This window comes from Leptonotus elevatus, chromosome 14, assembly GCF_054856555.1.
Source record: "Leptonotus elevatus isolate MCC_2025b chromosome 14, RoL_Lele_1.0, whole genome shotgun sequence".
Lineage (NCBI taxonomy): Eukaryota > Metazoa > Chordata > Actinopteri > Syngnathiformes > Syngnathidae > Leptonotus > Leptonotus elevatus.
Genome location: NC_141252.1, coordinates 1,301,430 through 1,327,512, shown reverse-complemented (window position 1 = coordinate 1,327,512; position 26,083 = coordinate 1,301,430). Strand labels below are relative to the sequence as shown.

General features: G+C 39.3%; 2 protein-coding genes across 10 annotated transcripts in view; both read right to left on the bottom strand.

The window, feature by feature from the left end:
- Positions 1-8,181, bottom strand: part of LOC147162459 (SAM and SH3 domain-containing protein 1-like) — a 28,644-nt gene extending 20,463 nt beyond the window's left edge. For 2 of the 4 annotated variants that reach the window (XM_086095628.1, XM_086095631.1), the window contains exon 1: positions 6,996-8,181. In XM_086095628.1, coding sequence (XP_085951754.1) covers positions 6,996-7,457 — 462 coding nt within the window. In that variant the 5' untranslated portion in view covers positions 7,458-8,181. The remainder of the gene's footprint in view (positions 1-6,995) is intronic. The other 2 variants (XM_086095629.1, XM_086095630.1) reach the window with 2 other exon arrangements.
- An 801-nt stretch (positions 8,182-8,982) lies between these two features.
- The window catches only part of stxbp5b (syntaxin binding protein 5b (tomosyn)), a 31,417-nt gene continuing 14,316 nt past the window's right edge, over positions 8,983-26,083 (bottom strand). Inside the window, exons 14-28 of one of the 6 annotated variants that reach the window (XM_086094441.1) lie at positions 25,528-25,748; positions 24,639-24,844; positions 24,128-24,253; positions 23,792-23,943; positions 21,443-21,505; positions 21,281-21,337; positions 21,087-21,134; positions 19,533-19,583; positions 19,280-19,396; positions 17,582-17,824; positions 15,613-15,976; positions 15,267-15,432; positions 14,239-14,350; positions 13,455-13,675; positions 8,983-12,701 (exon numbers count right to left, since the gene is read on the bottom strand). In XM_086094441.1, the coding sequence (XP_085950567.1) occupies positions 12,660-12,701; positions 13,455-13,675; positions 14,239-14,350; positions 15,267-15,432; positions 15,613-15,976; positions 17,582-17,824; positions 19,280-19,396; positions 19,533-19,583; positions 21,087-21,134; positions 21,281-21,337; positions 21,443-21,505; positions 23,792-23,943; positions 24,128-24,253; positions 24,639-24,844; positions 25,528-25,748 (2,189 nt within the window). In that variant the 3' untranslated portion in view covers positions 8,983-12,659. The remainder of the gene's footprint in view (positions 12,702-13,454; positions 13,676-14,238; positions 14,351-15,266; positions 15,433-15,612; positions 15,977-17,581; positions 17,825-19,279; positions 19,397-19,532; positions 19,584-21,086; positions 21,135-21,280; positions 21,338-21,442; positions 21,506-23,791; positions 23,944-24,127; positions 24,254-24,638; positions 24,845-25,527; positions 25,749-26,083) is intronic. The other 5 variants (XM_086094444.1, XM_086094442.1, XM_086094443.1 and 2 more) reach the window with 5 other exon arrangements.

The following is a 26,083-nucleotide window of genomic DNA, read 5'->3' as shown; positions in this document are numbered from 1 at the left end:
TATTCTTAAAAGCATACAGAATATGCGTGACTACATTCAGTTGGAGCAATATGCATTATTAAAGCTGCCATGATATGTATATACTATGAGAGGCACTTTGTGCGTTCACTGTATATATATTTGCATATTGTAGGCGATTGAATTTTGCTCGCCAAGACGACGCGTTGGACTTCAGGTACTGTAATAAACAGCATGTAAAGTTAATGCGCAAGATCACCAAAACGATAGATCATGCGACTGCGCGTTTGGATATTGACAGCGTGTAATAAAGAGGACGATTTATACGTCGCAGAGATGAACTCTTGACAAGGTCCATGACAATATAAGGGGGGGGGAGGGGGGGGCACGGCAGAATGCTAAGTATGTGGACAAAATAAAGTACAAGAGTGGACCCTCGCCATTGACGGAGAACAGGCACTAATTTTCGACTAACAAACTCTCCGAACGATGTTCCTCAGTAAACTGAAGCAATAATAGTCGTTTGTAATCCTGCTGGTTATATTGTCTGCATACGTGTGTTTGTGTTCAAATATCGGTTGCTTAAAGGGTTCTAACTACTCCAAAATTAATGCTTAAGCTAAGTTAATTTGGTTAAGTACACAATGTGTAACTCTAATTTTAATTTTCTTTAGAAGCACTTAGCCTTTTATTTTTTTTATTTTATTTTTTTTAAGGAAGACTAGCTAACTGACTAACTAACTAACACCTGCTGTTTGTTGGGGCACACCTTGATTGAACAACAATTATTTTCAATATATTCTCGGTGTACCATCTTTTTATGTTTTTTTTTGTCCAGGCCTGTTTCATGAGTTTGATTTTAAAGTAATTTTGTTGAACCACAATTCAAAAGCAACGTCTGAATTGTATTGGTAATTTATTATTATTATTACAATTATTATTATTTTAATTTTTTTTTTTTTTTTAGACTTTACTAATTCTGTCCACAAGTTTAAGTAAAATAGTCCAAATGAATCAGTAGTTGTACGAGCCAGTTGTAGTATGTATATTTCAGATGAGTAAATATTGCAATCAAACGCATACTTGCAGTCTTTCCTAATGTAAAATTCAAATTGTTTACGCCCACGAGACACCTTGCTTCGCATCTTCCGAGCCAGCCAAGTCGGTTGTTCATGAATAATTCCTAATTGGCAGCTTCCAGGTACAGTAAATGCTTCAACACACGACTGCTTCCGCACGAGGCTACAGTGTACATGTGAGAATTTACACGGTCGGTGAAGCTGAAAACAACATTTAAAACGTCCTCCGGGCTTCATTAGCACAAACGGCGGCGGAGCAAGAAGAGCGCAGATGCAGATCCGACTTTAACGTCGAGGTGTTGATGTCCGGTGTGCGCATGACGTGATTTCATCGCTTGAACTATCAGTGCTCATCTCAAAGGGAATCCCGAAATCCAGTGGCGGATGGTGCGTTTGGGACTCGGGCCTCCAGTGGGGATTTACAATAAGTGGCCCAATCCACCCCTGAATATAAAAGACTTACAGAAAAGAAAACACACAACGAGGATGTCGGTAAGACAAAAAAAATCCAGATGGAACAGTAACGTACGAGCCAGTAAAGCCATAAAAGGACTCTTTACTCCTTTCAGTCAAATCACGAGGGTGTCTTTACTTTTATGCTGATGTCATAAAATATCCATCTCTTTGGATAAATCAATCTGGAAACCAAAGGAACTTGAAGAATGTCTTTCTCTCTCGCTCCTTACTGACGCCAGTGCAGCTGATTTCAACGTTAGCCGCTGCATGAATGATGGACATGAAACGCTATGGAAATTTCATATCACGATGACATTGAGCAATATCATCATCGGTATTAATAAGGATCGATTCAAAAGACAAAAAATGCGAGATAAAAAAAAATACAAAAATAGGGTGGAAAAAACAGGCAAACAGACATAATAGAATAAAACAAAAATGTTTGACAAAAAAAATGGATTAAAAAATATAATCAGCCTAAAATATAAAATAATAGAATATTATTAAAACTATCAGATGAATGTACAAATATTTGAAAAACCACCACAAAATAAATGAGTGAAAATACTAAAATATTGAATGAAAAATATAAGAATATTTTGGGGGGAAAATAAAGGAAAAAAAATAAAATGTTAGATTAAAAAAAAGACCAAACTAAATTTTTTTGCTGAAAAAATGCATGTGCCTTGGAAAACATACAAAATATAAAAAGCAAAAATGGGGAAAATGCTTAAAATAAAATGTGTATCTCAAGTCACATTAAAACATTATAGGCCGCCATTTTTTTTTGTCACCACAACAGGGTACCACTGATGGAAAGTGAAAAAAAAATGTGATGATGACCACAAAAAAAGGTCATTGAACTCGTAGCATATTGCTTTTTGTTGTTGTTTGCTTTCGTCTTAGAGGCTAACTTGTATGCCGTTAAGAACGTTATCTATGCTTGACTTTAGACTTTCCACTGTTTTACGACTCCAAACCGAGAAAATGCTTACGTTCCAGTCATAATGAAGTGACAATGACTAGCGAAATGGCCGATGCATTTTGACAACACTGTGGCACATTAACACAAAAACATCAGAGGAATACACTTGGGACACAAATGGCCGCAGTCTGCCTGCAGCGAAGCATGCACGCACACACACACACACACACACACACACACACACACACACACACACACACACACACACACACACACACACACACACACACACACACACACACACACACACACACACACACACACACACACACACACGCACACACACACACCACTTCTTTGATCATCTCTAAACTCATGTGATGTAATCATGCATTCCAGGAATTAGAAACATGGCTTGAAGGGTACATAAAAAGTCTACACACCCCTGATCCGATGCCAGCTTTTTTGAGGTATTAAAAAAAAATATTTAAAAAATGAAACCAATTCATAACTTTTTCCACCAAATATACAAACTGTAACACGGAGAACACAAGCTAAGCCTTCTACGCAAATGCAACAGCAAATATTTGGTGGGCTGACTTGATACTCGTGTTATTAATGGCATTCGTTTTGAGTTTGTCATCTACTTTTCATATACATTTTGTCTTTATTTTGTGTGTGTGTGTGTTTTTTTTTTTCATTTTTAGATTAAGAGTCATTCAGTGGGTCACATTTTAAAAATTTAGAAAAAAATATTTCTGAGAAAATGGATTTAACGGGATTATCATGAGATTATGTGAGTTGTTAGAAAAATGTCATTACTCACTGAGTTTTTCTGGTGAAAGCCATGTCAAAAACGATTCGATTTTTAAATGAAAATCCCCCCAAAAATATCTAATGCAAAAAAAAAAAAAAAAAAAAATTCAGCTAAAACTCATTGGAGGTGTATAGCTTCATACATGGTGTGTTTTGATGACTTGTTTTGATGCGATGTAACTGGTCAACCGGAAGGCAAACAATTTTCCATGATACTGTCATAAAACACCAAGCGTTGTCTAAGGAAAGATTGTGCGGAACAAACAAAAAGAATGTCCGCCGTACACACGGTCTTGATCAGAACACGCCCCCTTTACACTTAACAGTGAGCTGCCTCGTGATCCCGAAAATGCTGCGGTTAAACTTGGGACATTACCTCATTTAATGAACCGCACCAAATCTGATCACATGTAGAAAGAGGACTGATACGGTAAATTGTCGTGACAGACCACTGACCGATTATCACTAATAGAAAAAGCACTGTTAAGGTAGTGATTGATTTCAATGATGCATGTTGTTAAATGGAGGGAAAAGGCGGAGCTTCGCTTGAATTGTTCCGCCATTCCGACACTAAATATTTTACAACAACCATTATGGAGGGTAAGAGATGCATTCAACTCTCAGCAAAAAGCAACCATTTTATTTGCTTTTGGACTCATTTATGTATTTGAACAATGCAGAATTCTGGGCGTGTCCCAGAGTTATAATAGTTTGGGATTTTTCATTATAGTTAGCTTTTATTTATTTATTCAATTAATTTTTTGGGGCACGTTTGTGAGTTTATATTAGCTTTGTTTGTTTTATTTTATTTTTTAAGTATAGTTGAGTGTAATGCAGTAAACCATTCTCTAACAACTGTTTGATCTTCCTTCTTCTGTACGGCAGTACAACACCGAAATAAATACATTTCAATTGATCCCCGAAAGCTCATTTATGATATTGACGACGACGTCAACGAAGGATAGTTTCGCTATATCTTTAGTTAATTTGATCAACGTTAGATGTAATTTCAGTTACTTTTAAGTTGTTTTTTTAAAAATAATTTTTGTGTTTTATTTTGTTAACGAAAATGTTTTTTCAATTGTAGTTTTACTTATTTTGTTTTCATTAACAGAAATAACCTGGCTTGAATTGTGTCCAGATTGTAAATTCCTCCAAGTCCAAAATAGATTTTTTTTTTTTTCGTGCATCCCAGTTCAATGCCATCTCATGACAAAGCTCTCCAAATGTTTTTTGTCGAGCCCACGATTGACTCGGGCTCAGCGAAAGGCCAAAAGGATTATACTAAAGTCACTTTTCCATTTTGTAGCGTAAATGTGCCATGACATGATCCCCCGCCGGTCACGCTTGACCTTTTTACGGCCCCTCTGACGTCACGTGCTGTAAAAACGGTATACACTATTCGCACCAACCCCCAGCTGCGCGATCTTCCTCGGCTCGGGTACGAGTTCTGTCCGTTCGAGTGAGCTCCGGCATCAACAAAGGCAGCACCATACCTGACCTTCAGGAGTGGGCGCACTGATATATTGTACGTCTTGACCTATTTAACGCAGTCTTCTTTAAGATGACAGCAGAAACCCCTTCCTCCCTTAAAAAAATAAAATAAAAAAATCACACCCAGTGGGCATCTAAACTGGGGCCATCAATTTAGACTCTAGCCTTCTTCTCTGCTCACCAAGCATACCACCACCCACACTCTCCATTCCAACAGTTTTAACAAAAAAAAGTGACATCTCTTTACAGACGGATAGACATAATATGGCATTTCCTTGAGAGGGAAGCACTCCCTCCAGAAGCTCCTAAATTATTTGCATTTGAGATCAACATCATGAAATACTTAGGGGGAAGATCTGAAACAAACGGGACGAAAAGGAATAAACTATCCTGCCCGCTAAGAGTGGACAATATTGATAGTGACAAATATGGGTCAGAGATTATGGGCTGGTGTTTACATTAGACGTACGTAGTACAGAGTGTAAACATATGCATGCTTTCGCTGAGCGATGATGTAATGCGTTGGGTAGCAGCTGTTGCTCATGGCTTTGTTAAGCATCCACAGTATTGCCTTTAGATGTGATTGATTTCAATGCCAGGTCTTCTGTAACGGCTATTTCGATGCTGCATGATTTGTATTTTTTTTGCCGGCCAACTCAACTCACTTCACAACAAGCAGCAGAGTTTAGCCTAAGTGCTTGCTTCAAGTAAGTTGCCTGTCAACTAAACATAAAACAAAGAGGTTTTTTTTTTTTCTGTACAGCGAACATCAGTTAGCTTAATGCTAATAAAACACTCAATTTAGCTTAGCTAAGGAACTACATTAGGGCACGACTGAAAGGGATAAAAAAAAAAAAGATTCCAACATTTGGAGGAAAAAAAAATCAGATAGCCAATTCATTAAAAAAATAAATAAATAATAATAATAATATATATATATATAATAACTACTTCCATTTTTACACTTACAATTATGTCACTACATATACCATCTGTTACCATTTTTATTTTGTATGGCGAAATAATGCACGATATTGTATGCCAACTTTAAGCACTTTAGCAAAGCACTCGGTCCTCATAGTGATGCGGTCACAAAAGGCTTTCCTTTGTACTTCTCAATCTTTTCCTCCCTGCTCAGCCTCATGAAAAGCGTGAGGGGAAAGGGGGAAAAAAAAAATGTTGAGAATGTTCATCGTGTAGCAAAGGATGGCGGGACAAGCTCAAGCCAGCAGGGTTCCTTTCACAGGCAACCGGTTTCAATGGATGCTGACGACATGGAAGCTCTGCCAGGCAGCTGACAGCTGTGTCTGCTTTTGTCCGTTTTGTTCGGATAGCGTTTTTCAACTCATCCGAATGGACGTGTCTTGCTCAAAAGCGGCCCCAGCGTTGAGGACTATTACGTCCATTAGAAAACCACATCAAATGATGAACGGGAATGTTTGCAGACTCCCCCCCCCCCCCCCCCCCAAAAAAATATATTGTATTAGCGTAAGATTAGTTCTCAATTTTGAAAAAAAATACTTGATTTTAAAAATATTGACTTCATTCGTGAAAAAACATTTTATAAAATATATATATATAAAATAAATAACTTCCGGCAAAAAAAAAAAAAAAAGATTTTATTGTCAAAATATATTGTGATTGTCAAAAAAAAAGAAAAAGGACTACCTATACAAATTGAGTCACCCAAAAAATATGACTTGATTCTGGAAAACAAAACAATATGATACATAAAATCTTAGTTTATTCTTGAAAAACGACATTATTGTCACAAAAAAAAAAAAGTTGAAAATATTCTGGGATTTTTTTTTAAAACAAAACAAAACCTTTTTGAAGAAATGCAACTTGATTTTCATAAGATTACGACTTTATTCTTATAAAATTATTTTCTATATATTATATTTATATCCATTACTATATATACACTGCACATTACTAGTCTAAAAAACTACAAATTTGTTTTAAGAATGTAACAGGACAAATTTATCATCCTGTAAAAATCATGCTTGAAAAAGGTGATTTCTAGGTGGCGTGGGAAATACCTCTATTTTCTTTCAAAAGTACAACTTTTGTCTCAAGAAAAATATAACTTTCTGTCAAATCAACATGACCTCATTCTGGAAAAATGACTTGATTCTTGAAAAATACAACACAAAAATACGACTTGTTTCTAAAAAAAATTATAATAATACGATTTGATTCTCAAAAAAGTATGATTGATGACAACTTTGTTGTTAATATTCAACTTTTTCGCATAGCGATCCTACCTTGCAGCTGTAGGGCGCATCTCCGAGGTCGATCCCATCTTTGGCCAGCTTATCCCGTATGAGGACCTTGAGCTTGAGTTTGGGATAGGCGACAAAGTTATTACAATCTGTCAATCTCGGGTCGTGGTTTCCGGGACAAGACGGGCGGTGTGTCCCTCCGACCCGATTCTTTATCCCGCTCCAGTCCTTCAACCCATCCTGCTTCTCTGTCTCCTGTCGAGGTTCCAGAGTGAAGTAGTACCCGGGTGCTTTCCTGCCGTCTGAGTCCCTCAGCTGCCGGACGGCGCTCAGCAGCCGGTGGCGGTGGTACTCCACCCGGACCCCGATGGCATCCAGGTCGGGCCCACCGATCTGCTTGCAGACCTCCAGGTCATCGTAGCCATTGTCAAGGAAGGCCTCCACGTACTGGGCCAGGTGGAGCCGGGAGAGCCACTCCAGCACCAGGTTGGGGCCTTGGCTCATCCTGGCTATGCAAGGTGCACCGAGCCCACCACCACCATCATCACCATCATCATCATCATCACCACCACAAAGTCCTGCATTGCATCAAAGGCTTTAGACATGTAAGTGTACAGAAGACCTTTCGGGCCAGCAGCTGAAAGCATCCTGAAAAAATGTCCATCTGAATGAAGTTGACGCAGATCTGTGAGAACTCTCTTTACACTCACCTCGGACATCTCAAGGCTACAAAAGTAGCGCCTGCTTCGAGTTATATTCCAGCGTTCTCATTCAAAGCGAAATCAAAACAGACTTCTCGGCGTCGGTCACTTTTTGGACGCTGAAAACCAGCTCGAGGCGGGCAGCTCGGTTCGGTCCAAGTCTCGTGAGGAACTGAAGCAATTTCGAGACAAACCTCCACTTGGGAAATTAAGCATCAGTAAAAATTTAACACTGATAAGGTGTCTTTACATACGCCGCATCAATCGGCGCCCAAAATAAAAAAAGAAAGAAACATAAGAGCTAGATACGACACGTCGGTAGCGAAAATGAAAATGGACCCGGAGCAAGAACGAAACAGGACAACAAGGCGGTTTAAAACTTATCTTCACCTCTCCAACGGGACTCGTCGTATCTTAGTTGGTTACCGAATTCAACTTTGCTCGCTCGTCTCTCTCCGCCGTGGTCACCGCCGGGAGGAGAATGACGATGACGACGCTGATGCCCTGTTTCGTGTGCTGTACTGGATGGAGAGTTTTTTTTTATCCAGCCCGCTGGACGAGAAGAGGCGAGGGCTTTTGGCGCCACCCGCAGAGCATTCTGGGAACTGTAGGCTCAAGGCTATCAATAATTTGAAAGCAAATGTGGAAAAAAAAAACTGTTTTGCAGAAGAAATAGAATCAAATAATAATTAAAATACAATATATAATATAATGACACTAAATTACATAGAGAAACATTAAAATAAGATTTGTTTTTTCAAATTAAAAATGCTAAATAAATGAAAAGAAACAAAATAGCATGTGAAAATTTGATTTAACTTTTTGTAATTAAAAAAGTAACAGTTCTCCTAAGATTGTATTTATTTTAAATACATTTCATTCCCGTAAGAGTGTAGTTGTTTATTTTCCAAAGGTGAGTCCCATAATATTACATTTTCTTTAATAAAATTGAGATTTTATTCAAAACTTTAAAGATTACAACAAATTGCCTTTACCCTCAATTTTCCTAAACGGGCTGCTCTTAAAAAAAAAACACCTTTATTTTTCACTCAAAAAAAGAAAATCAGACAAAAGCTCATCAGTTGTTTTTTTTAAATAATTATTTTACATTTGACAATCATATCTATATATACACATATATATCTATATATATATATACATACATATATTTATATACATATATATGTATATATACTGTACATACTGTATATATATATATATATATATACATATGTGTATATATACTGTACACGCGCGCGCACACACACACATATATATATATATAGTATCTACATTCTATGTTTGTGGCACCAGATTAAGTCAGCACATCCATGGGAAGTTCATCTTTAATAAAACTGTACAAAAATGAGAAAATACTGCAACTCCACAGATATTCATCCCAGAAGACAGACAGAGACAAAAAAGGATGTATGACGGATGGACGGGGGCACAGAATGAGGTCTGCGCCCCCCTTTGCACAGTGCTGTAAAGCCGAGCTAAAGCCTTTATGCAGCAGCGCGTACGCAAAAGCCAGGAAATCTTGCACGGGCACGTACACGTCATCAAATGTAAACGTTTCATTGATGTTTTTCTTGTGGGTAAATACAAATGTCGGGATAATACGCGTTTGTAAACACTTAAGATCATGCATCCGTCCATGTGCGACGAGATTACGGGCAAACCCTTTTGTAGCGTTTGAAAAGGCGAGGCCGCAAAAGGCGGGAAAAATTGATGAACGTGTTTCTGATGAGAGAAAAAAAATCATTCCATCCTCAATAATGACATTTAAAGGTACTCCTTTGGAATATGATATTATCATCTAATCATTATAAGCAAATGACAGAATGGCAAATGACATATAGAGACAAGCATAGATAGGTTCTAATGTGTTTTGGTCCTCTCACTACAACAACAAAAAGTAGAAAAAAATAGTGCAAAACGCACATTACATGGCTGCTGCTTGGCATGGGTTTGTCAGTACTCAGTGGCTTTAAAAATATGCTTCTGGGTGTTGTTTTTGGTGTGAATGATTTGGCGATCCAAACAGTGTTGTATTTATGAAAATGTACCCCATGTTTTTACAGACAAAAAAAAACAAACAGAATAAAATCCAAACAAATTTGTTGTGTATACGAGAATTTTCTCCAATTTGATATACTGTGCACAGACAAAAGTGAGCCTTTTTTTTGAGTGTGTCTGAGCAAATGGACAAAAATCCATAGTCATCGTATCTACGGGTCGACAATTTCCCCCAACTTCTTTCAGCACTGCAAAAAAAAAACTTACAGCAAATGTGTGGGCTAAAATTCTTTTTTTTTTTAGGCGCAAGACTATTTAGATGGGAGAAATCCAGTGTCGTCCTATTTCAGATCATTCCCCCCAATGTTTTACACCAAAAATTTGGTGAAATAAAGAATGAATTTCTTTTTTAACTTTCTATACAAAATATGCTGGGTAAAATACACTTTTTGTGTGTGTGTGTGTGACTGATTGTATGTGTAAAAGATAGTAAAAAAAACAAACAAACAGCGTCATATTATTTCCCCCAATTTCCTATACCAAATACTCTATGTGGAGTTGAATGGGCTTTTCTTCTTCTTCTTGGTCATGTGACTGATTAGGGAGAAAATTAGTTCATTTAAATATAACCAAATTCAAACAACAAATATACAGAGCAAAATTGGTACTTTTAGTTATGCATTTATTTTTAAATTTCTGTCTTTTAAATCGTCCGGCTGATTAATGATTAATCAGCCTGGCCCTACTTTTAATTGTCAATTTAACTTAGTCTCCCCCCGCCCCCCTCCTTTTGTGTGGGCGTGTGAGCAATTAGTTGGGAAAAAAAACCCAAAGTACTTTGTCATGTTTCTACGAATGGCCCCCCAACTTATTACACCAAATATATGGACAAACGAAAGAGGAGATAAATAATATTCAAGATTCTGAAATTAATGTCTTTGGTGTTCCACAGAAGAAGATGGCCGTAATATCTCATCAAGTTTGAGCTGTTTTTGTTATTTACAAATATTTGGCAGCGACAAGCACACAAAACAAACAAAACAAAAACAACACAAAGATATACGCAAACAGCAGCTTGAAGAAGAGTCGTGAAAAAGCAATGATGTAAATACAGGGTCCATACATACACGCATCCCTGAATATATGTACGCTCGCAAACACGCGGCTAAACAGCTAGCTTAGCATAGACGCGTCGGCAAAAGCAGAAAAGAGAACAAATGCTGAGCGACAACGACCGACTGTGGAGCGATCGGTCATTTAAAAAAAAAACACACAAAAAAATCGCCTCGAATCACCACCGTGGAGTGAGAATTGTAGCTCAAATATACATTTCCTCAATCTAATTCTTCTCCCATAAAAGCCCTGTGAATACAGTGAATACCGTCAGGCTGTTTCCAGTGTACTTCATACCCCCTTTTCACCCTGCATATGGCAATTTCACGCATTTTTTGTGGACTGCCACAGAATGCTGTTCAACCGGCGATTGAAGCCTCTTCCACACAGTCTCCCTAAAAAAAAGGACGCATCGGAGCAGTGCAAGGAGATCTGGTTTTTATCTGCCTGTGCTTTTCACACAGAACACCAAATCTCAAAAAATGTCCCAGCATATATATATATATATATATATTTATATTTTAGAACTTTCCCAAAATTCCTGCACCAAATATGTGGACTAAAATGATCTCTGACTTTTTGCATTACTGATAAGGTGGTAAAGAAAGGAGAAGAAAAAAAACGGAATTTCTGAGAATTTCACCCAATTTTCTATACCAAATATGAGACTAAAAGTAGTTTTTGGGAGCACATCTGTACTGCCAATAATACTGCCAAATACACTATGTGGACTACAACAAACTTAAAATAAGCAGCACATTTCATTATAAGTCGGGAGGAAAAAAATGGATGACGGTGTTGTCACATTTCTGAGCATTTTCTCCAATGTCTTACAGTGAATACAGGGACTAAATTGTTTCTTTCCACAACTAATTAAGTGGGCAGGAAATACCCTTGAAAAAAGTCAAAAAGTGTACTTTAGCTCCTTTTTTTAGGATCTCCGGGTGAAAGAGGGTTCAATGTAAACAACTCCAGAAATTCTCTCTCTTTGTCTTTTAAGTGTGCAATTATTTCATAATTGATACAAAGTAATGCCCGGTAACAAACTTCTTGTTTGTCATGATAACACAATTTCCACGTGTCACGATAAATAATCGAACAAACTTCTCGCATGCCCCGATGATCAAATAAATTTGTGTCCCCTGATAAATAATCAAATAAACATCTTGTGTATTCTGATAAATAATCAAATGTGTTGTGTGACCAGAAAAATAATCAACAAAACTTCTCCAGAGTCCGGATCACTGATTTAACAAATAAATAAATAATCCTAACAAATTTATCATTTGTCCTGATAAACAATCTGAGAAACTTTATTGTGTGACCTAATAAACCTTCTAATAAACTTCCCCCGTGCTGAAAAAATAATCAAAATTAAAATCAAAGGAAAGAGACAACTTCTTATTTTTTTGAAAAAGATGATGAACTAGTCTACTACCAGCCCTTATTTGGTAGGAGATTCATCAGCTCCCGCTTCATATTCCTAAGTGCTTCAAAATGGCCGTTTCCTCACACAAAAGACAAACAAAGACTGAATCCTTCCGACAGACACAAACAAACTTCAATGATTGGACGTGAAGGACGGGGAAAAAGGTCACAGGTCAGACTGTTACTCCTCATTTAGGTCCGCAGCGGCGGTCCTTCGGCCAGCGAGGCGATGCAGGGCGAAGTAACCCAAAAAAAAAAAAAAAAAAAAAACGCAAATCCACAAAGCCCAGGAAAACCATTGCCCACTCGTAAAGAATTAGAGAAGACAATGATGATAAAGGATCTGCAGCTCCTCAGCCATATTGGTGTGTGTATGTTTGTGTGCGTGTGTGTCTTCGTGATTACAGAGTCCACAGTCCTCATATCCAGGCCTTGCCCGCAATCATCAGAGCTGGTACCACTTCTTATCTTTGTACTTTATCATCATCTGAAAGTGAGGGGGGAAGAAACACAAGTCAGAAGGAACTGCGAAAAATAAAGAAATCACAAAATCAAAGCACACACAAAACATTAAAGTAAACCACATTTGTGTCAGGTTTTCATCCAATCGTTTCGAAATTTTTCAACGAATTTACTGAAAATACGCAAAACGGACATGCGATTTATGCCCGTTTTCATCTGTTCTTCTTTTGCGAATATTGAGAGGAGACTCCGCCGCTGTAGGTGGCGGTATACACCGTAGAGATGTGATCCACTAGTAATTTAAAAGAAGAAGACCAGGAAGCGACTGATTTATATAGCGCTTTTCTAGACACTCAAAGACGCTTTACATTGGAATGGATACATTATTCATGCACTCACACATTCACACCGTGGTGGCAGTAAGCTACTTAAGTAGCCACAGCTGACTGAAGCGTGGCTGCCAGTGTACGCCTACGGTCCCCCTCCCCTCCGACCACCACTAAACATTCGCACCATACATACACCAGTGTGAGTAGCACTGGAGGCAATGTGTGTCAAGTGCCTTGCTCAAGGACACGACGACACATGACTTGGGGAGAGCGGGGATCCAACAGCCGACCTTCTGGTTACTGAACGACCGTCTCTACACCCTGAGCCGCCCAATGTCCTGATATGACGACATAATGACCTTTTGACGGAAAAAAAAATAAAATAAATAAAATAAAAGTTGAGGAATAAGCGGTTAAGAAGACTATGGATGGATGGATGTAGCGCGTACGTCATGAGCATGCTTGGAGAAGGAATCCGCGCTGGCCATCATGGCGGCCGTCCTCTCCTCCAGCTCGCCGAGCTTCTGCCCTCGCTCGTCCAGCGCTATCCGTGCGCGGGCCAGGTCGCCCACCACGCCTGACGCCGCTCCCTTCATGCCCTCCATGTTGCCCGGGCCGGGGATGTGCTGGGCCAAGCTGCGGGAAGCCTTCCCGGATGCCGTCTCACCGACTGCCAAAAACAAAACAAATAAAAATAACAAATAAATAAATCCGTGAATAAAGGTACGGATATTGATATTTCAATTTACTGCCATTGACGGCTACAGATGTCAAAAATTAATTTGAACTATTTCTATTAGTTTAACATTTTCTCCACTTTTGTTAACAACAGTATGAAAAAAATAATATATATTTTTTAATATTTAGAACAGATATTAAATCGTGAGTTAACTAGTGAAGTCATGCGATTAATTACGATGACGCCCTTAATTTTTCATATATTAATATATATAATTTTTTTAATTGTAATTAATCGCATGACTTTATTAGTTAACTCACGATTTTAAAAAATTAGGGGCATCAGGTGATTAATTTTTTAAATTGTAATTAATCGCATGACTCCCGATTAATAACACATTTTATATCTGATCTAAATGTGCAATACATTTTTTTCTAGGTTTTTATACCTGTAACAAAAGTGGAAAAAAATGTTAAACTAATAGAAATCGTTAACAATTATTTTTGACGTCTATAGGCGTCAATGGCAGTTAATGAGTCATTTGAAGCACTTACAGAGATCTTCCCGATCCAGAGACTGAGCTCCTCCACCAAAAAGGCCTTTGAAGAAACCTCTGTTGGGAGCCTCTGGGGTCTCTACTGGTGTGAACAACTCACTCAGCATCTCCTAAAAGGAAACGCACCATGTTGGTTTCACTCTTTACATATACAGAGTGTCTAAAAGTTCAATGACCCTAGTAGATGCCATATATAGGCTCAGTGAGCCATTTTCAGCAGTAAAAAGTTAATAATTTATCCAGAATCAATTTGATAAATAACTGATTTTTCATGTACAATTAATACCTTTAAAACACATTTTTCCACTTGCTGTCGACTGAAGATGACATCATCTGTGCTGAGGAAACAGTTAACGACCAATCACAGCTCTACTGTTTTCTGAGCCATGATGATATTTCCTCAGCACAAGTGATGCCATCTTCAGTCGGCAGCAAGTGGCAAAATGACTTTTTTAAAAAGGTAGCCTATTAGCTCATTCACTGCCATTGACAGCTATAGACGTCAAAAATTCATTTGAACTATTTCTATTAGTGTAACATTTCCCCCCCACTTTTGTTAACAAGAGTATGAAAACCTAGATTTTTTTTTTTTTACATTTTACTATTAGAACAGATAGAAAATGTGTGATTAATCGTGAGTTAACTATTGAAGTCATGCGATTAATTACAATTAAAAAATTTAATCGCCTGATGAGACTTAAAGATTATTAAAAATTCGGGGCGTCTGCCGATTAAATTTTTTAATCGTAATTAATCGCATGACTTCACTAGTTACCTCACAATTAATCACACATTTTGTATCTGTTCTATATGTACAATAAAAAATATAGGTTTTCCTACTCTTGTTAACAAAACTAATAAATAGTTCAAATGAATTTTTAGCGTCTATCGCCGTCAATGGCAGTGAATGAGTTAATTGTTCATGAAAAATAATACAGTTATCACATCAATTATAGACAAAATATTATCTTTTTTTTCTTCTGTTGAATATGGCTCAATGAGTCAAGTGTCAAGTATCAAGCATACCTGCAGGTTGTCACAGGTCTCCTGGCTGTAAGTGATCCTCTGCACCTCCGTGGGGGAGGTGAGGTACAGAGCCTGGCCCAGATTGGAGAAGCAGAACGTCCGCGCTATCCGCATGTCCGTCAGCGGCAGGTAGTTGACGTCCAGGAGGGGCCGCAGACTCGGCAAGCTGCAGATGGCGCGGGAAACCGTTATGGTACAAAGCAGCACCTCGAAGGGCAACATTTGGAGTTTGGCCAAATCATCCATCCATCAATTCATTACATGTTAATCTATATTATATAATATATAGGTACTTTTTAATGTTGTCATTTTAACAATATGATCATACCACTTGCTTTTAAAATACCTGAGCGTCATGATGTGCCCATTGGCGCAGAAGCAGGCGATGCAGTTGGCGCCAGCCATCTGCACAACGTCCGCCCTCAGCACAAATGACGACTCGGTGATGTTGTGCTTGTAGACGCGCGTCTGGGACGGCATGGCCACCACCTTGGCCTGCTTCTCCGAGCACAGGACGGCGAACTGCGAGTCCTGGCCTTCCTGCGACGACGGCGGCGACGCTGGCCGGCGCCAGCGGCTCTTTTCCTTCTCCTTCTCCTCGTCGGAGGCGTTGGGATCATACCATGGCTCGTAGGAGGCGGGCAGCAGGGCTCCGGCGGCGTCCAGCAGGGCCATTGTTAAGATGCCTCCTTTCAGTCTGGCCACGGTGCCTTCAAATGCCAACGTATTATATTTATATTACGTTGAATGCAGATTGTAGACACACCTCTAATAAAACAGTACCATGTTTACATTTTTTATGTCTGCAGTAGGGCTGAACAATTATGAAAAAACGAATTGCAAACACCTCTAATGTATTATGTTGACAAACCTATGAAGTACCATATTTATGTTATGTATCTTTAACGTACGTTTCTCCAATGTACTATTTACATCATTAAAGGGGAAGTCACCCCCCCCAAAAAAAATCTTAATAATTGTGGGAATGCTGAAATATTGAATATTACTTATTGTCAAATTATTTCACATTTATTACTTTTGATGTCATTCCTCATTATTAAGTTTTGTTTCTATATTATTGCGTTCTATAGTCAAAATTCAAATTCAACGCAAGCACAAATGGCTCAGTAGATAAAGCAGTTACCTGCGACCAAGGGGGACCTGGGTTCAAACCTTGCTTGAATAACTCTTTAGTACAAATGCAATATTGAACATTAACCGTTGTCAAATTATTTCACTGCCATTACTTTTGATGTCATTTGTTATTATTATTAGTTTTGTTTCTATATTATTGTGTTCTATATTCAAAATGCAAATTTAACACCTCCTTACAATATGTACTGACGTATTCACTCCAATTACATACAATGTCACAGATTCTTCTATGGCAGCAACGGCTCAGTGGCGAGTTCACCACAGCTTTGACCGGTAAACAGGAGGTAAGGGTTCGAATCCCACCTTCACAAGAGTGCAGTTCAAGTTTTTTTTTTATTCATTTATCTTTCAACTAATTAAAATGTAGTAATTTTCGACATAATTTATCTTTCAATTTACTTCATAAACATGCAGCTTAGCATTTAGCAATTAGCATTCCCACGCAATTTCTGCATAAATTGCGCACGACACGGGTCCAAATGATACCGTGTAATGACCCGTATGCGCTTGCAAATGTTAAAGGGAAGTCTAAACCCCCCCCCCCACCCCAAATATATATTGACAATAATATGTTCTATGCAGCCCCACTAGTCTAAATATGGTATTCTGGTCGATATTGCTTTAGTGGAATATGAGTTAAGCAGCAAAATCCAGCAGTCTTTATCAATATCAGAAGGCGGCCATTTTGCCACTTGCTGTCGAGTGAAAATGCCATCACAGCTGCTCAGGAATCTGGCTCACCTGTTTACTGAAGCTGAGCTGTGACTGTTTGTAAACTTGAGCTCTGAGCAACTGTGATGTCATCTTCAGTTGACAGCAAGTGGCAAAATGGCCGCCCGCTGAGATGATTAAAAACGGCTGGATTTTGCTGCTTAACTCATATACCACAAATGTAATATTAATCAGTATGTCATGTTTAGACTAGTGAGGTCATATATAACATATTGTCAAGAAATGTTTAAGGTCGACTTCCCCTTTAAGTATCTGTAAATCTTAAATGTACTTCATTTGTTATATTTAATGTCTTTATATACCTTTAATGTACCATAACTCACTGTATCCTTATCCTATTTGCGTCATATTTACATTCCATACACCTCGTTGAGATCAAATTTCATGTCTCTACACCTCAAACAGAACTACAATTCCATTATGATTACCGCAGGAGGAGATGCCAACTGGCTGCATGAGCCTCTGGTCATCGCCGGCGGGCAGGCTGAGGGCCGCCAACATGACGGCGCCCTGGGTGGTGCCCACCAGCACGCAGGGGCTGGGCGCGCCGTCTGCCGACTTCCTGGGGAAGGTCTCGCAGAAGCAGAAGGCGCAGATGGCCTCGCGGGACTCCCTGTCGATGCTGGTCACGCTGGAACTGCGTGAGCGGCTGAACGAGTTGTCCTTGGAATCTGGATTGGAAGGGGAGGAAAAAGACGAGACAGATTTTAGAGTTAGGGGGGATGTTGTCAGGATCGAAGTTGACTTTTCGGACATGAAAACGTAGAAGTGTTAGGCAGATTTCCAATGCATGTTTTTACTGTACAAACAGTCGTCTTTGCTTTTCATTTCTGTTCAATATGGACGAAGGTCTGCAGAGAAAATCCAAAAGGCTTAAAGATTGAACCAAAGTGACCCAAGAGAGGACAAAAACAAATCATTTTCCCAAGGTTTATTCAAGGACACGCTGAAAAGAGAAAAGAATATTATGCATGAAATATGGGGGGGGGGGAAACATTTTTTTTTTAAAGCCCAATACTCAAGATTCAGTCACTATTTTTACTTTTTTGTGTGTGTTTTTTTAAAGTCGAAATATAGAGAGAAGGAGAGTTCTATTTGAAAAAGCTGTAATAGCACAAGAAAAAGAAGTATTTCTAGGAAAAAAACATCATAAAAACTTGAATTTTACGAGAATTTTTTTTGCATTTTTAGAGATTAAAATTTGGCATAAAAGGTGTAAAAAAACAAATAATCAATAATATGACTTACGATCTTTTTTTTCTTATAATATATATTAGAGCTGTCAAATATTATAATCAGATTAATTACATTTTAGAATTTTGATTAATCACGATTAACCGCCTAATTAAAAAGGCTTTTTTTAATCAACATTTTTTGCTTGCCAAATTTAAAGATCACCTGTTATGTGGCTTTTTCATACATTTTTTATCCACTGCACATACTCATCTTCCTCTTTTTCTAATTAATTACTTGCATAGTTTAAAATGAAAAACATGACCCCAAACGTTTGACATAAACAAATATTCTGAATGTCATACGCAAACATTTATTAAATGCTTTACTTTAATGCAAGTAGTTATGTTTATTGCTCAAACACAACCTGCCCTACCTTTAATGTAACCATCCGCTGTCAGCTTAAGGATCATCAGTGGTCAAAATTAATAGTGCAATTAATAATTACATTTGTTTTGTTATTGATTAGTTTACGCTTTAACATTGATAGCACTAATATATATAAAAAATAATAAAAAACACACCACTGTTCTTTTTTGTATTTTTCCAATTTTCGGCATAGTCCCAATCCCCACTTTAGTGCACACCACTTTTTGCGCTTTTACATTGGACAACCAATTTGAATGGCTGCCTTTGCTGCTGCAATCCCACATGGCAACAATAAACAATACAAAGAACCCGCAGGACCGGTCACAAAAGAGCACCAGCAAGCTAATGGGGCAAAAACAACAACAGCGTCGCTCAGGTGCAGTTGAACATCCGCCAAACCCAAGTGCGTTAAGAGTCACCATGTAAAAAATGGAAGCCGGCCACCCGCCCCGTGACAGCGGGGGTTAGCAACAGGGTGCCCCGCTTCAGCAGGCCAGCCGGAGCTCGGCCACTGGTGCACTCACTCATGTTGTGGTCTGAGTTTGTTGTGGGGAAAACCAGCTTCACGCTCTTGCGGGATGATGTGGGCGTGCCGTTGTGGGTGTAATAAAAGCGTTTCCTGGACGGGAAGGGACTGCTCTCTGCCCGCCACACAAACACACACACATGCCACCTTACATTGCTTAATGCTTGAATTTCAAACAAAACCTGTGAAAAGTGTGGGGGGGGGGGGGTGTCTAAAAAAAAAAAACTAGATCATTAGCAGCTCAGGCTTACCCGTGTTTGGTTTTTGCTCATTAGAAGAGCTTATTTTCCGCGACATCCTAGCTGAAACACAAAGACAAGATGCCTCTATTGTGAGGGAACACTGGCAGTGGGCAAATGAAGGAGAGAGTATTTTATTTGTGTAGTTAAAAAAACAGAATCAAGGCAGTCTTTTTTTTTTTTTTTTGTTTTTTGGTAAGGTGGTGATATGACATATGGCAACTATTAGGTCATTGGCTGCTGTGGATGTTTCTCTTTGACTAATGAAATCTTATCTGATCATTTACTGCCGCTGACATACATTTATCAAGTATATTTTTAACTTGAACCCATAAGGGGAGTTCTTAAAAAGGAAGCTCACTGTGTAAACATGTTTTTGTATAGTTGCACAATGGGGTCAAGTGACCATAAAAGATCTACTCTTTCTTTTGGAATGTTCGATGCTTATATTGTCACAGAGCAAAAATATTCTGTGGGTTAATTGAAATTCGAGCCGTCAAAATTAATCGACTAATCAACAAGTAATCGATTATCAAATTAATCGACAATAATTGAGTAATCGTTTGGAGCCATTTTTTGATTTAAAATAGTCTAAATCCTCTGAATTCAGCATATCAACCTTAATTGTTTACTGATTTCTGTAGTCCTTCATGAAAGAAGACTGATTATCTTCTGTGTTTAATCAAAATAAGACATTTGTAAACATCTGTTTTCACTTTGGAAAACAATGACCGAACGGGTAATATCAACCTTTTTTTCATTTTTTTTATCACTATACAAATACGCAGTGAACACCAATCACTGGTTAATAAAAAATAATCAGGGAAAAATGCTTTTGTAATAGTTTGGTTCCAGAATAGATGAATTAAGTATACATTAATCCTTATTAGTTGAAACTGTTCTAAAATATGAACTAATTGGATGGTTGGCCAGCATAGCCTGCAACGGGTTTGTCTTGGACTTTACAGGTTCTGCTGTATTTACGTTAGCTGTTGGCTATATTGTGAACTCGTCAACCCACAAGACAGTTGCCAGATTTTGTCTTATCACCACCCTTTCACAAATAATCAAAGGTCCGATAACATGAAAAACAGCCAAAAAACACGCTGATTACACTTCAAGAAATACAGCGAAGAGGAAGAAGGATCAGGAAGAAGCCAAACGGTTAGTGCGTCGGCACTACGGCAGCCCTGCAACCACCGACTATGGTGATCACACATTGTGAGGCTTTAAGCAGGTTTTCCATGTTATGAATGCAAAACCTCCCGGGACATTTGCACTCTATTTTTGTTTTTCATTCAAATTAAATAAGCTAAACTGCACAGAAAATCGGAAGCCTTAAAGAGAAAAAGATCATGCAATTAGGAATCATTGTGGAAACAAATCAAACATCCCAAAAGCACAATTAGTTCTGGTTTTGATTTCACACCTTTGCGCTCATCTTCACAGAGGCGCAGTGCTCGTTAGCAGGCCGTCAATCAAGGGAGAGACACAGCCAACACACACACACACACACACACACACACACACACACACATATGCACACGCGTGTGACTGATACACTACCAAAGTCATTGGCAACCGTCTTGGAAAAGCGTCTGCTTTTGTACTTCACTGGAAACAGTTCACAGGGAGAGACATGTCACATGGCTGCGGACCATCACACACAAACGGATAGTCACGGAAAGAGATAATCACACACGCACACACACACCCATGCGGACACACGCGCGCGCGCGCACACAGTGCTAATACAGTACCCTTTTCAATGAACTTGGGCTTGCGCTCATCATCAGAATTGCAGGGCGAGTTGGATCCTATGTGACGGACAACAGTTTAAAACGCACACACGCACGCACGCACGTACGCACAAGCGCACAAACACGCACATTGGCCCGCTCCAAAAGACAGCAGAAGCTCACCTGAGTTAGGAGACTTGCAGCGCTCCTCTGCGGCGTTGGGCCCGTCGTTGGAATCGCACGGCGCTGCGGAGGAGGGGAGAAAAAAAAAAGTTAGCAAAACAGGACCAATGTGAACTCCGCTACATATCGATGTTCTTTTCTCAAAAAATTCCCGCGCCCCACGATACCACCACAGAAGGGTAGCATTGACGGCAAATAAGCAACATGTGATCACAACCATACAGCAGGAACTGGAATGTCCTGCAACACAGATTCAAAATCCTACTTTAAGTGGCCACCAAAAAGACGATGTATGGAGTGATGTCAAAGTGTGAAAATAACTACAACAGGAAATGAAAATGGAAATAGGCTGGCTGCAAGATGAGCAACGGAATTGATCAAATATCTTTTTTTTTTTTGTGTATCCTGAATTTTGTCAGGGCTTCTCTGTGTTTTTCCTGTGACGTCACCACGAAAATGGAACTGGTTATGGCAAACTGCATAGCGGCAAAGCACACTTTTGTCTCAGTAAAACTCCTCAATTCACTTTGAACGACCTTTGTGGAAAGGCGGAGGGGAGAATAGAACACATCAGAAATTGGAGTCCAACATTAGGTTTGGAGAAAGCTCTCGTTAAATTATGCTCACTGATACAAGACAACCAGTAATTATGAACAATACTAAATTATTATCGGTATTCTTCCTGTTCACTTTGACTAGTTAGGGAGTGACTAGAATTGAGCTAGAAGTGGTCTTTCGGGTGCTACGTCTATTGCACATCTACATGAGCGGGAGCAGGAATTCCCGACTGGCGTCTTGACTTACTGAAGTGAGATGAGCGCAGCTTTTTCACAGACTCACAATACCTGAGAGAAACTCTGGACACGAAAGACATCGCTGCCGAGGGGACATCTTAACCAAATCATATAGAAAGAGACCAAACACAAAGATACAAGTGAAGACAGGCGTGCTGCTACAAACTACGTGCTAACCTGGTATATTGCAGTTCATCAACCGTATCCCTGATAGATTGTGGATTTTAGGTGGAACATGTCAACTTTTCTGTCGAAATCGCAGAAATTACCGGTATGTTTTAGATTTTGTTTAAGGAGGTCAGCACAGCTTTTAGTGGCCAGTAGTACTTTTTTATTTATTTATTTTTTAACAAATCAGTTATATTTAACGTAAGCACAATACATACACAGCAGCTGTCAACTAATTCACTGCCGTTGACGTTCTAACACATCAATTACGCTTTTCAACGGGGAAGGTCCAACCACTGGCTCGTCTGTGAATTTCAACCTTGCAAACAAATGTAGACAGAGCACGAGGATCTTTACAGATGCTTAAATTTTTCTTTTTGTAGATTTTGTTTATATAATTAATGAGCACAACATTTTGTGAATCTTAAAAAAACATCAGTCATAATTCTCAAATGGCTGGCGTTAATTTAGGTAGGTACAGTTCTCTTTTTACCGGCAACCTAACTGAATCACAATTACTGATTGGCTGCTGCTAACATCACACAATAGAACCATGATGGGTGCCAGGCAAAGGCCTCGAGTAGGAAGAAGATCCTAGCCATTCAAGAGAAGTTGAAACTCACGGGTATGCTTTGGGAAGGACAGAGTTACGCCGTTGTATTGAGAATGCAAGATTAGAACGTTGGAGTCGACGGTAAACAGAAGTTGCACTCTATACAGGAAAGAAAATACTCGACACGCCGGCCAAATGAACAAATGACGGCTACCAGCGAAGGCCCCTATTGAGGGAGAGGAGCCACTGCAGGGTGGCATCAGGTCAAGCTCCAGATCAAATCTACAAGCATCAGTTCATGAAGAAACGTCGAAGACTGTTTCTATGATAAGTCAAAGGTTGATTTGTGATAATCTTATTTTAACCTGTGCAACAAAAACTTTTTTTTTTTTTTTTTTTAAAGAATGCAAAGTTTTTTGTAAGAACTTGTTAATAAGTTTTAGGTTAAAAAATGTTTGGAATACTTTAGAGCTCTTTCTAAAGAAACTATGAAGATTTATTTAGACTTATATTTTCACAAAAAATCTCAAGATTTTGCAAAAATATTTCTACAGACATTAAGAGAATTTTCACAGATTTCCTAAAAGTTTGAAATTCACTGACGGGCCTTCCCTACACATCCCCTTCGAAAAATGTATTGAACAAATATGCACGTCAGCGGCAGCACACAGTTGGATTGCCGGTGATGAATGCAAACATCCACAAGAGTGAATAAATTAAGACATTTTGAAAACAAATTAATGAAAAAATATTGCTAATGGGCAGCGACATGGGTGAACCGGTAGAGTACCAAAGCAGTGGGAGGGAGCGCAACTGTGTGGCAAGATGCCTGACCTCCAGACGGCTGGCGGGCTTTGCGCGGGGAGCAAGGCTGCCTCTGGTTGGGCTCCGACGGGCTGTACAGCTCCGACGTGCCCAAGTTGAGCAGCAGCGTTTTCTGGAGGTAGTCCACCACCGCCAGGCCGTTGCTGTTACCAAACACCACCCTAAAAACAGCACAGATCAAGATGTAAGAGACAACGCAAACGGCACTGAAACGCCATTCACATGTAAAGGTCAGAGTGCATTTTAGGATCATCTTGGAATTTAACCTCAAGACAAATAGCTGTTTTATGAAGAGTATATCATCTAGAAAATCAAACGCATGTGGTAGACACTAAAGATACTCACAGTCCGTACGAGGAATTTATGGCCAAGCTCGTGATCTGTTGAGGTGGCTCCCCGCTCACCCAAACGAGCTGCACCACCAGCTCCACCTGGTAGCCCGGAGACTGCTTCAGAGGGGAGCTGCGCACCCTAAATGCAAACAACACAGCCGGCCCAAACATTTAACAATTCAACTTTAGAGTCTGCATTTAAGTTGCTAGTGTTGGGTAGAATCGAGGTTTGGCCGCTAGATAGCCACCTGCGATTAACAGATAGCATGTGCTATCTTGTTGTTTGCAAGGAACATCGAGTGAAGCTGCAGGCCACCTTGTTAGCATCTTGTGCCAAAGGACGTGTTATGTTAACGTTAAGTTATATTTGTGTGACGGTTACTAATTATAAAACGAGATTTGTGAACGCTTAGCTTCATTAAAATTGCCAATATTAAGCAATTTTTTGACTCCTGATTTGCAGCACTGTTGTGTGCAGCACTAAAAACCATCCTAGATGTTGCCAACAAATATATTCTCCTTACTGCAGGCAGGGTATGTTGTCTCGGGGGCCGTCCGAGGAAGAATTGCCGTTGTTTCCGCCGGCGGAGGGTTGAGTGGAGGCTGTGGCAGGGGGCTCGCCCTCTTGGGGGCTGGGGGGCGCGGGGGAAGGTTGCGTCGGGGTCTGCTCCCCGGCCGCGTCGGGCGAGTCCACGTCGTTGAGTTCGCACTGCATGCGTACTTCCAAGAGCTACAAGATAAGAAGAAAATATAAAGCAGAGATGTCAGAGGGGCTCATTTGTGACAATGAATACATTATTTCGTTAAAACAGAAGATCTAAAAAATATATACAAAAAACATGCATTCATGAACCTGTTGGAAGTTTTGGTTGTTAGCTTGACTGTTGTGATGAAATTATTATGATTTGTGTGTTTGTATTATCATTTATTATTTGGTTTTGCTTCGATGGGTTGCCTTGCTAAATTTTGTGAAAATAAAATTTTACAAAATCAATAGGATGATGCTTCACCCTTCACCTTTTCAGTTAGCTTTATCATTTGTGAAATTTAAATTGTTATGAATTTGAAGTGATTGAAAGTGGCTGACAATTGAAAGCTACTGAATAAATACCAGTACTAAAAAAATAAATGTATATGATAAATTTCCAATTTGGATTACAGTAATTCCCTGAAAAAGTGAAATCTGCAATATTGAAATACCAGATTTAAATATACCCTAAGCGTGGTTTTGTCATTTGGATTTATTTATAGCACTTACAATGTTTTAAGATGAATAAAAACACTTAAAACAATGCCAACGCATTTCAACACATCATATATTGATAGAGAGCAAGAGTGACAGATAACACTAAAATATTGTACAGTGTAAAATAAAAGATGAAAAAATAATATAACACAGGGGGGGGAAGTTACCTGCACATTGGAAGAGGCGAGTTCCTGCTTGCTGAAGCGGTAGACGATGACGTGCGCCGATACGCCGGCCACACACAGCATCCTGCTCTCGGGGCACCAGCACAGCGTCTGGATGGCGAAGGGGTCCTCGTCCACGATGTCCGTGTTGGCCTTTTCCTCTTTGCCGCGGGCCCTCTCGAACACCTTGGCCGTCTTCAGCTTATACAGCACTTGGAGCATCACTGTGACGGGAAGAGATCAATTGATGGGCTGCTATGGGAACACATCACAGAATGCGATGGCGTGCGTCTTAAGACAGATGACTACTTGAGGGACGCATTCTTTTGTTGAAAGTTTATGGTTGCGTGGAAGAGGAGTAAGTCTTAAGTTGAAGATTACGTGAGGGAGGTGTTCATGTATGTCTTAAAGTTAATGATTGCTTGAAGGGCGAGCTTCGGAATGACGTGAGATGCATTTATTTGTCTTAAAATGACTTGTCTGATAGGGAGCTGTTTATTTCATGGCTGCTTGACGAAGGTGTCTATCTTAAAGTTGATGATTAGTTAAGACAGGTGTT